The following is a 12,570-nucleotide window of genomic DNA, read 5'->3' on the forward strand; positions in this document are numbered from 1 at the left end:
GGCCGTATATACTTGTTTTTTTTTCTGAATGTTACGAAACGTTGCATAACTAGGCCTGAAATCTATTAGAAATATATATTTTACTCATATCTCGTTCACGCTTATAATTTAGCTCTTTGTAATGCTGAGGAGAAGTACTTTCCCAGATTTTCATTTAATAATAATTACAAACCAATTTTTTTACTATTTACAATTTTAGGTAATGAATGTTTTTACTGGTGCTTAAAAGCAATTTTACACCCTGTTATTTAACCAGGGAAATTTATGGTTCTGAAACACGCTACAACTTTTAAACGAAGTCACTAAGTTCGATGATTTCTCTTAATACATGGGGGATAAAAGCTCCCGTATGAACTAAGAGAATAAAATGCACAATTCGAAGATAATCAAAGAACAGCTGTTTATTGTTTACATATTAATTACCTCACACTTTTCACCACTACCAAACAATCCCCTTCCATCATTCATATGAAACAACTAAACAGCTGTTGATAACAATTTCAAGTTCAAGAACCAAAGAGAAATTCACTTTAACAGCTAGAGCAGCAAAGAGAACACATAAGCCATATATGGGAACAGATTAAAACGATCTCCGCCGCCAAAGAGTATTATGAGACTGTTTGATATAACGTTAGTGTGGAGACGGGCCATAAATATCAAAGCAATTGACAATTTTAGTGTAGTTTCTGTTGTTCAGTACGAGTGTGCGGTATGACGATTTTTGTAATATAAGCGTATTAAGGAATTATTCAAAATATACGATTCGTCATTTACTGTTTAACATTTTTACGTGGCGTGGTTGCAAAGTTAAAGAAAAAAACAAAGTTCAAACAAAATGTTTTAGATTAACAAATCAAATAGAAATAAAGAATTGATGAGATAACAAGAAAATTTGCAAAAAGAAACACAAAAGGAGGAAACGTAAGAAAACCAGTTTAAAGGTTTTTTCTTCTTCTTCTTCTTGTTTGTATTTGGTATTTTGTGCCAGTTAAGAGTGAAACTAAATTAGTGTGAGAAATTCTGTAATCAACACCACAAATCCAATTGGATCAACATAAAAACCCCAAACCCCGTAGTTGTCACCCTCACCAAAAAACCAGTAAACGGCACAATCCCCACCACCACTACAATGGCCACAAAAGAAAGGTAAAGGAAAAAAGAGGCTTGTGTTTTCAATTTTATTAAATTCCCAAATTTCCAAAAAAAAACTCTTCCGCATCAAACGAAAATCGCTGTGGATTACACATATTTTGTGGGTTTTGTCTGAATGTCTCCGTTGTTTTGTGGATATTTCGCTTTTTATTTTTTGCATGAAATTTGAATGAAGCCGTAATTGTTTCAATACTTTGAAATTATCATTGTTGTTGTTACTTTGTTGCCCTTTTGTTCTACACCAGTGGCCAATTAGATCGCAATACTTAAACAATAAACAAGTGATTCAAACCATAACATTATTGCTACTGCTCATTTTTGTATATATAGTATAGGAGTGCCAAGGAAAACGGAAATTATTATGAATTAAATGTAATATACATATTACACATATTTGTGCAAAAAAAATAAAACACCATGAATGAAAGTAATAAAGACATTTTTGGTTAAATACAGCAGTTGCAGCTGCAGTTGAATAATAAGCTACACTGGTACCCTACATATTTTGAGCATAAATAAAAGATGACAGAACTGTTATCCATGCTACAGTGATGCCATATTGTTTAGTTTGTCAATTGTAATCCATAGGTAACGGTGCATTATAAAAACCAATAAGTTCAATGCTAACTAAAGTAGAAGAAGTTTTTCGTACAATTCTCAAAAGAGTAAGAATGAACTACAGAGTGGTGAAAATGGTAATGATCTAGCGCCTATGATTGTTCTTTTATTTTTGGTTCATTTGTGCTTTTCGAGAAGGATGCATTTCGTAAATGGTAGTTAGAAATTCAATTCAGTTCAATTCTTTTTCTCTGTAGGAAAAATAGGAATTAATGTAACAGTTGGGCTAGACCGAATCTTATTTACCCTCCACTCAGGGTTGGCATTTTCGTCCGAACGGACCAAAATTGGTTCACAAAATCTTTAATTTTTAAATTTGGTCCGGTGGTCGGATCAAATGGAATTTGATCGATTTTGGACCATTTGTATCAAATTGAAAAATTTACAAATTTTACTATTAAAAATATTAGATAACAAGTAAGTAAAGTCTAAAGTCGGGCGGAGCCGACTATATTATACCCTTCACCACTATGTAGACAAACATTTGTGTTACCATCTCAACTACTTAAAATTTGCTGGGAGCTATATAAAGGTTTGCATTTCCAGATACAAATACTTTAAATGGAAACAATTTTTTGTACTTCTACACAAACTCTAGAATTAAAATTTAAATCGGCTAACGCCCTGGAATGAAACACAATGTTAGTAAAAAATATGGGAAATATGAAGCGAGAGAAATTTTAATGCAATTATACAAAAGAGATTTATGATTTTTCAGGCGATATATATGTATTCGAGATATAGGACAATTAGACTAATATTTACAATTTTTGCTACTCAGCAGTGGCGATTTTACAAGGATATTAGTTAGATCTCGCCAAGATATGTGGTCAAGTGTGGGTTGTGATATATTATTTGGTCTAGTCGGGTGACTTGGAGCCTTATTTAAAACTCATCCGTTCTGTGGAAATTTTGGCATTGCAGTGTGTGGGATATGGCTAATATATGGGGAAATCATCACAGAATTTTGTGTGAGTAGTGTGAGAATTTTGGCCATATTTGTATTCTCTGTGGAAACTATCCAGTCAATTACATATATATGGGGCTATATACAATCTGAACCGATTTTGACTAACTTTGACATGTATAGTTAGAATAATAATTCTGCTATCTATGCGAAATTTCACGTAAATGGGAGTATAACTTTGGCCCCCCTGGTCATATGAGTGCAAATCGGACGGGAGATATATATGGGAGCCATATCTAAATATGAATCGATTTCAACCAAATTTGGCACAATTACCTATACTACTAAACGTATTCCCTGTGCGAAATTTAAAGCAAATCACGGCAAAACCCTGGATTTTGAGGCCATATAAGTTCAAATCGGACTAAAGATATATATGGGAGCTATATCTAAATCTGAATCGATGTTGACCATATTTGGCACATACAATAGTATCGTAAAATGTACCGCTTGTGCAAAATTTGAAGTAAGTCAGGGCAAAACTCTGGCTTTTGAGACCATATAAGTCCAAATCGGGCGAAAGATATATATGTGAGCTATATCTAAATCTGAACCGATTTTAACAAAATTTGACACACTTAACGATACTATTAAACGTACCCCTTGTGCAAAATTTGAAGCAAATCACGGCAAAACTCTAGCTTTTGTGGCCATATAAGTTCAAATCGGAAGAAATATATATATTTGGGAGCTATATCTAAATTTGAACCGATTTCAATCAAATTTACCAAGCATTGGTAGAATGTCAATTCTACCCTCTGTGCAAAATTTCACGAAGATCGGTAGTAAACTTTGGGCTCTGTGGTCATATGAGTCTAAATCGGACGAAAGATATATATGGGAGCTATATCTAAATCTGAACCGATTTGGCTGGTATTTTGCAAGATTTTCGAGATTCATAAAATATTTGGATGTACGGTATTTCAAGAAAATCGGTTGATAAACACGCTAACTATGACCACATCGGGGATAAATATATATGGCAGCTATATCTACTTATTATACCCTGTACCACAGTAGTGGTGAAGGGTCCCTTTTTATCAAAATGGCAACTTTTTATAATTTTTCAAAGACTAAAATTTGAGTTACTTTTTCAGTAATATAATTATATATAATCATGCATAAAATTTTTGAGATTATTAGAGACAACAGCTGATCGAATGATCGATCCCCGGAGTTCATATCGTTTATATAAAACAATGGGGGTCGGTTTTTTAAATGTTTTTTTTTTTTCTTAAATTTTGAAAAATGGTCCGCTGTCTGGAATTTTGGTCCGATTTTGGAGAAATATTAGTCCAAAATAAAATTTCATTGTGGCAACGCTGCCTCCACTATAGATTACACAAATAAGAATTTTTTCTGATTCAATCACGAAATTATTTTTTTCAATTAATTTTTTAATTGTAATGTCTTCAATCACGAAAATGATTGTACCAATCATAGTTTTAATTGAGCATAGAAAAAATGATTGATTAAAAAATTAATTGACTTCATTAGCAAATTTTGAATTAATTTTTTAATTGATTCAATTAAAAATTTAATTGATGTTGATTGCAAAACTCAATTAATTTTTTAATTAAAAAAGGTAACTATTTTCAATTACTTTCTGAATTGGCTTAGAGTTTATAGTTTGATTAACAATTGATTGTTAGAAATACGTTTATAATTAAACATTTTAAAAATGTTTATCACTTTTTTTAACTGACTTAGTCTTCCGAATTTGATTAAAAAGTTAATTGTATCAATTAATTTTGTAATTAAAAATTTTAAAATTTTCAATCATTGACATAATTCAGTTAATGTTTCTATCTTGATTAAAAAGTTAATTAATTTATTAATTAATTTATTAATAGAAAACTTTTTCAATTTCAATTAACTTTTTAATTGGAAATATTTTGGTGATATTTTTTCTGTGTATGTAAAAAGTTCTACTAAGGCCTGTTAAGCACAGTCAAATTTCTTGGGTTGTGGTAACAATTGCCGACAGCAAGGTATCTTAAACATTCTTAACATTGTCTTCTAAATTGTAAGTTAGTCCATATGGAGTCTATGTTAGATACAAAAGTTCAGATTTAATACGTATGTATATAAGTCAATTTAATACGGTCTATTCATAATTACGAACTGATATGAACCAATTTTCGCATGGAAATTAGAGTGCCAATATTTCAAACTGATCGGTGAAAATTTTTCCTCCATGAGGCATTCGAAGTCAAATCTGGACTTTTCGCCGGGAAATTAGAATGCCAACATTTCAAACTGATCGGAGAAATTTGTTCCTCCATGAGGCTCGCGAAGTCAAATCTGGACTTTTCGCATGTAAATTAGAGTGCCAATATTTCAAACTGATCGGAGAAATTTGTTCCTCCATGAAGCTCTCGAAGTCAAATCTGGGGAATAGGTATGGAATAGGTATGATTGTTACAAGGCATATATTAACACCACGTACCCTATTTCAACCAGATCGGATGAAATATGCTCATCCCAGAGTCTTCGGATGTCAAATCTGGGGATCGTTTATATGGGGGCTATATAGAAAATTAAACCGATATGGAGCATTTTTTGCATGATTGGTAGAGGGCATACACTAGCATTACTTATCAAACTTCAATCGGAACAACTGTGTCCTTGTGCCAAGTTTCTAGTCGATAGCTTGTTTCGTCAGAAGTTAGCATGATTTCAACAGGCGGATAGATGGACGGACCTAGCAAGACCGACTCAAAATCATGATTGCCACTCGAGCCAAAAATAATCTACCGAAAATTGGAGAAAATTTTACCAAAAAGCTACCAAACAAAAAAATCTTAATTTACAATTAATTATTATTCGAGCTATATGGACGAAGCAGATTAAGGAACTTGATCAATAGAACCATTGAAAAGAAAATGCCAGATACAAATCTATACACGCCTAGATTGTACATGTTTCAGTTTGGGTGAATGAACTTTTCCACAGCCTTTAGTATAGATCTTACTGGGATATATAACTCAATTTTGGGCCCTTTATGCTAATTTCTTATGGAGAAAACATTTGGGAATTTTCCTCTTACAAATTGAATCATCTTTACTCCCACTGTGCATCATCATTTTTTCATATAGCTATATTTATTTTCGAACATTTTATTTCTATAGAAAATTTTGTCCAAATTTTACAAAAATTTTTCTCCAAATTTTTACTCTATAGAAAATTTTTTCAAAAATTTTTTTTCTACAGAAAATTTGTGAAATACCTCTTAGTTGGATAGGAATATTATGCAAAATCAATAATTCTAACATTCTACCAAAAAACATCAATAATTCTACCATTCTACCAAACATTAACAAATCTACCATTTTTGGTAGAATTCTACCAACAATGGCAACCGTGCTCATAATTTCATCACGACCCAGAATATATATACTTTATGGGGTCTGAGACCACTATTTTTATATGTTACAAACGGATTGACATAATTAGTATACTAACTATGTACGGTAAGTTAGATATATTGTTACTTTTTCAATTTACTTCTGGTGAATGAAAAAATTTGCCATGGTAAAAATGACTACAAATTTTGCCATCGAATGCCATGACTAGCCCCTTGATCTATCGAATTGTCAAGTCATGCAAGTTACACTAACAAAGTCAATGCGAATTGCCAAAGTGTTGCGTATTTAATCAATCAAACTGATAAACAACAACACTAAATAAATATAGCTCCAAACAAAGTACAAAATAATAAATAAATTTACTCTATTTCAAATGGTGGGAAATATTTGTTTACACGCACACTAAAAATAAACTAAAACATTGCGATTTTAAAGAATTTTCATAAGATAGGCAGATTTGAATTTCCCCCACGACGTTTAGAAGGTGTGAAACGTATAATAGGTTGGCTGATAAGTCCCCGATCTGACACATAGATTCGCTAGTATTAAAAAATTTGACGTCTGTAAGTCGATTAGTTTGTAAGATAGAGCGTCTTTTGTGAAGCAACTTTTGTTATTGTGAAAAAATGGAAAAAAAGGAATTTCGTGTTTTGATAAAATACTGTTTTCTGAGGGGAAAAAATACGGTGGAAGCAAAAACTTGGCTGGCTAATGAGTTTCCGGACTCTGCCCCAGGGAAATCAACAATAATTGATTGGTATTCAAAATTCAAGCGTGGTGAAATGAGCACGGAGGACGGTGAACGCAGTAGACGCCCGAAAGAGGTGGTTACCGACGAAAACATCAAAAAAATCCACGAAATGATTTTGAATGACCGTAAAATGAAGTTGATCGAGATAGCAGAGAGATATCAAAGGAACGTGTTGGTCATGTCATTCATCAATATTTGGATATGCGGAAGCTCTGTGCAAAATGGGTGCCGCGCGAGCTCACATTTGACCAAAAACAACAACGTTTTGATGATTCTGAGCGGTGTTTGCAGCTGTTAACTCGTAATACACCCGAGTTTTTCCGTCGATATGTGACAATGAATGAAACATGGCTCCATCACAACACTCCTGAGTCCAATCGACAGTCGGCTGAGTGGACAACGACCGGTGAACCGTCTCCGAAGCGTGGAAAGACTCAAAAGTCCGCTGGCAAAGTAATGGTCTCTGTTTTTTGGGATGCGCATGGAATAATTTTTATCGATTATCTTGAGAAGGGAAAAACTATCAACAGTGACTATTATATGGCGTTATTGGAGCGTTTGAAAGTCGAAATCGCGGCTGGCAGGGAAACAATTTGGCTGCAATGAAGAGGTGATCGCCGAAACTGAGGCCTATTTTGAGGCAAAACCGAAGGAGTACTACCAAAATGGTATCAAAAAATTGGAAGGTCGTTATAATCGTTGTATCGCTCTTGAAGGGAACGTTGTATCGCTCTTGAAAGGAAAAATGTGTTTTTCTTTGTTAGACCGGGGACTTGTCAGCCAACCTGTTATTTACCACGAATTTTAATTCCAAAGTTCTGGTATAGAAAGCCTCGAATAAGCAGAAGATGATCGAAGTAAAAATTTTTAATCTATGACATATTATTTTTAAGTGTGTGGAAGAGATCAATAACATGGATGAATAGAGATTGGTCCCATAGCGGCGATGACTTTCTCATTCGAATGTTATTGTGTGAAAGACAACATTTGTTGTTTGCCAAGTGTATACGTGTTTATTTCAATCCATCATAGAATTGGTGGATTAAATCGGCATAGTTAGGTTTCGGTTAGGTTTAAGTGGCAGCCCATTTATATGGCATGATACAGCCCTGTGAATCAATTTTCCCTGTTTCGTATCCGATACTAAATAATATTTTTGGAGACAGGTTGGAAGGGAAAGAAAACAAAAGAATGTGAAACTGATGGAATTCTAGATGTGAAATATCTACTTTGAATTTCATTTCAGGTCTGTCAAGTTCGATAGACACGCGGAAAAGTATCTCGTGATAGCGGAATTGCGAATGTCGGCCATTTGCTGGGCTCAGAAGTGAGATGTATTTGTTTATGTATCTACACGCAGAGAAGGAATATGATCACCCCAACCATGTTCCAAGATCAAAATATTACTTTTTCACGGAAAACATGTAGCATGTTTGTCGAAACCATGTTCTTTTCTCGGAAATTATGTATCTGATTTCGGAAAGCATGTTATGTTTGACGAGAAACGAATATTTTTGCGACAAAAATGCTACATGGTCGCTGTGAAAAAGTAACATGGTGCTCTTGAAATATGTTTGAGGTGATCACATTCCTTCTCTGGGTGTAGAGGTAGTCACGATCTAGACTCTTTAGGTGGGAATGATATTTTTTTTATATTTACATAATTTTTTTTAAATACTTTTGCAACCTTTTTCATTTTTAATGATTGACATACTTTTGTTTTCATAACATTTCCATAGAAATCTATTATTTTCTATTGTCTTATCGGTCCCTTTAATCGTTTTATTATATAATATTGCAAATGGTGAGATTGTAAATTGTCTTTATATACAATGTCATGGATTATTCAAAGTTACGTTTATCCGGTAAAATTGCTGCATTTCGAATTTAATCGAATCGAATATAATATAATTTAATTTATTACGAAATCGATATGCTTTTCTATAGAAATAAAATTTTAAAATTTTTTTTCTATAGAAATAAAATGTTAACAAAATTTTCTATAGAAATAAAATTTTGACAAAATTTTCCATATTAATAATTTTCTATATAATAATAGAAATAAACTTTTGACAAAATTTTCTATAGAAATAAAGTCTTGACAAAATTTTCTATATTAATAAAATTTTGACAAAATTTTCTATAGAATTAAAATTTTGGTAGATTATTTTTGGCGATATGGATCAATTTGTGCATGGTTATTAGCGACCTTATACTAGCACAATGTACCAAACCTTATACTAGCACAATCAAGCGGATCGGATGAAATTTGCTTCTCTAAGAGGCTCCGCAAGCCAAATCTGGGGGTCGGTTTATAACATATGTGGGCTATACGTAAAAGTGGTCCAATATGGTCCATTTGCAATACCATCTGACCTATATCAATAACAACTACTTATGCCAAGTTTCAAGTCGATAGCTTGTTTCGTTCGGAAGTTATTTCAACAGACGGTGATTTCAACAGACGGACGGATGGAAATGCTTACGGAAGACTTCAACTAATGACAAACTTTATTCATAGATGATACTTATCATATCGACTCAGAATTTCACCACGACCCAGAATATATATATACTTTATGGGGTCTTAGAGCAATATTTCGATGTGTTACAAACGGAATGACAAAGTTAATATACCCCCATCCTTGGTGGAGGGTATAATAAAAAATAGCAAGATTCTTGTTTGAAAGTTAGCGTGATTTCAATAAACGAACGGATGGAAATGCTTACGGAAGACTTCAACTAATGACAAACTTTATTCATAGATGATACTTACAATCTTGATCACGTGATTTTATAATAGTTACCACAAGAGAACAAGTTTTCAATTACATGACTGAATAATAAAATACCATTTCTAATCCAAGTTATTGTCTAGGGCGTAATATGTGGGTTCTACGATAATTGCCTTCAAATCAATTGTCATTCATAAACTCGCAATATTATATGATATTATACACCTAAGCAATTAATTGTGCCGTTAATAGAATTAAAGTATTCGAAATACGTATTAAATAAACAAAAATAAACAAGTCGATATCCAATTATCACACAAAGAAAGAAGAACTCAAAACCAAAGACGAAGTAATGAGATCCTATGATTCAAAATACGAATTTAAATTAAAAATAAAAAATAGCCAGATTCTTGTTTGGCCTGTGGTAACAAGGGACATACAATTCGTAAATAAAATTTTTTGGTAAAAAAAAATGTGACCGTAAGTATTTTGAAAAACCACATATTGTCTTTTATATACTCCTGCCCGATAGTATTCTACTAATATTCTATTGTGTTACGATAGCCCTGAGTTTAAGTTTTTGAGTATTTAAACTAAAATATATTTAAAGGCAATCAAGGATTTTTCGCTGTTTTAGTAGATTTTTCTAGCATGTCTGCTAACAAAATAAAGGGTGATAAAAATTTCAAGGGCCGATGTTGATTTTGAATAAAACACAAACTATTTAGGAAATTATTGTAATTTTATTTTATTATGATATATTGGTATTACTCAATTATGTATGGAACAAAATATCGGCCAAATGGGCGCCGCGACCTCGGTGGCACACCTTCATCCGATGGTCCACATTTTCGATGACGCTGAGGCATAATGGAGGTTCTATGCCGTTAATGTGCCGAATTATCTCATCCTTTAGCTCTTGAATTGGTGCTGGCTTATCGACGTACACCTTTTCTTTCAAATAACCCCAAAGAAAAAAGTCCAACGGTGTCAAATCACATGATCTTGGCGGCCAATTGGCATCGCCATTACGTGAGATAACACGGCCATTGAATTTGTTGCGCAATAGAGCCATTGCTTCGTTAGCTGTGTGGCAAGTGGCACCGTCCTGTTGAAACCACATATCGTCCACATCCATATCTTCCAATTCGGGCCATAAAAAGTTCGTTATCATCTCACGATAGCGAACATCATTCACAGTAACTGCCTGACCGGTCTCATTTTGGAAAAAATACGGCCCGATGATGCCGCCAGCCCATAAACCGCACCAAACAGTCACTCTTTGTGGGTGCATTGGTTTTTCGACAATCACTCTTGGATTCTCATTCGCTCAAATGCGGCAATTCTGTTTATTGACGAATCCACTGAGGTGAAAGTTTGCCTCATCACTGAAGATGATTTTCTTCGAAAATTGATCATCCACTGTTGCCATTTCTTGGAACCGTTCTGCCCATTCACGACGTCCATGGTTCAAATTGAGTAAGTCTGAAGTAGAGAAATGTCAAATAAAATTCGGAAAAACTTGGCGTTTAGGTATGGTTCACATTCAACATCGGCTCTTACAATTTAACCACCCTTTATCTATGAGTGTAGACTGTATCAAATAAGAGCTGAACGAAATTCATGAGGACCTCTGGCCATAGATCCTTTAATATTGAATGAGCAAAATTTGAAATTTATAATTTAGATCATGCAGTAAAAATCCTTAATAAGTTAATATTGTAAATGGGGATATTTGTATATAAAGATGCTATATCAAAAAAAAATACCAACATAAACTGCCCTAAGCTCATTTATAACAGGTCTAGAATAAACGCCAGATTTTCAGTTCGCGCTTAAATTTGACCATATGCTGTCGATTTTAAACCTAGAGATCGCAGCTCATGATACATCAGAAAATGAAGCGATATCTCCCAACTTAGATCTAGGAATTGGTCCCAATTTCGAACTGAAATAAATTAATAATAGTTTTTATTTACCATACAAATTGTTATCAAAATACACTCAAAACAAGAATATACGGCCGTAATCTTATGTACGCTACACCATGGATTGCGTAGAACCTTATACTGAAGACTACACCCAGAAAAAAGTGACCCCTTCCTTAAGTTAAAGTGAACTCATTGTGAAGAAAGTTGAACTTTGTATAGCGCCAAAGACATTTTTATTTGTTTGAATGATGTGATTTTCGTAGAAATTAGGTAGAATGCATTCCATATATTAGTTAACATTTTTCTATATTTATGTACCACTATACTACAGAATGAAAAAATTTAACTAAATTGAATTCATATATGGAATGATTTTATTGAACTTTTTTCATTCATTTGGACAATCTTACATATTTGTGGTAAACCTTTTACTTCAAATTTAGATCTGCTTACCTTCGTTTTTAAATACAATTTTATGTATTTATATAAGCAATTTTTTCTTCAATAAAATACACATTTTATTAATATATTAAATACATTTATATAGAATCAACAGCATCGACTGGCCTTGAAATATTAAAACACATTTTTTCTTCTTCTAGTACTTTTCATTTTGAATAGTTTGCTGCCTAACAATTTTGTCCACCTTTTACAATTTGAATACCTACAAATATAAACAAAAAATCCCAAACCAATTTTTTCAAAAGGTTAGCGTCAATGAATTTTACCTGATAATTGAAGATTCCAAAATGAAGTCGAATGAAGGGGTTGTTATTCTGCTGGTGGTTTCTTTTTTATAAAAAAACGAATATTTTTCTCACTAATTTAAAATAACAAATATTTTATATATTTTATTTGTTTTATAATATTATTTTACTATATTATTTTTTAACAATCTCTCCGTATACCATAACAACGCGATTCCAACTAAAAGAACAACCCACGCACAAACACATCGATGACAGGTATCGATTACAGGTAGATAAAAGAAATGTAGGAAATTTTCCTATATTCTAACAAGTGTGAACTAAAATATTTTTCTATGCCA

The 12,570-nt window shown here is 33.0% G+C and overlaps 1 protein-coding gene across 1 annotated transcript in view; it reads left to right on the forward strand.

Moving 5' to 3' along the window:
* The first annotated feature begins 676 nt into the window (after positions 1 to 676).
* pippin (solute carrier family member pippin) overlaps positions 677 to 12,570 on the forward strand; it is a 61,214-nt gene continuing 49,320 nt past the window's right edge. The window contains exon 1 of the mRNA XM_075312078.1: positions 677 to 1,146. Coding sequence (XP_075168193.1) covers positions 1,130 to 1,146 — 17 coding nt within the window. The 5' untranslated portion in view covers positions 677 to 1,129. The remainder of the gene's footprint in view (positions 1,147 to 12,570) is intronic.

This window comes from Haematobia irritans, chromosome 5, assembly GCF_050003625.1.
Source record: "Haematobia irritans isolate KBUSLIRL chromosome 5, ASM5000362v1, whole genome shotgun sequence".
NCBI classification, from domain to species: Eukaryota; Metazoa; Arthropoda; class Insecta; order Diptera; family Muscidae; genus Haematobia; species Haematobia irritans.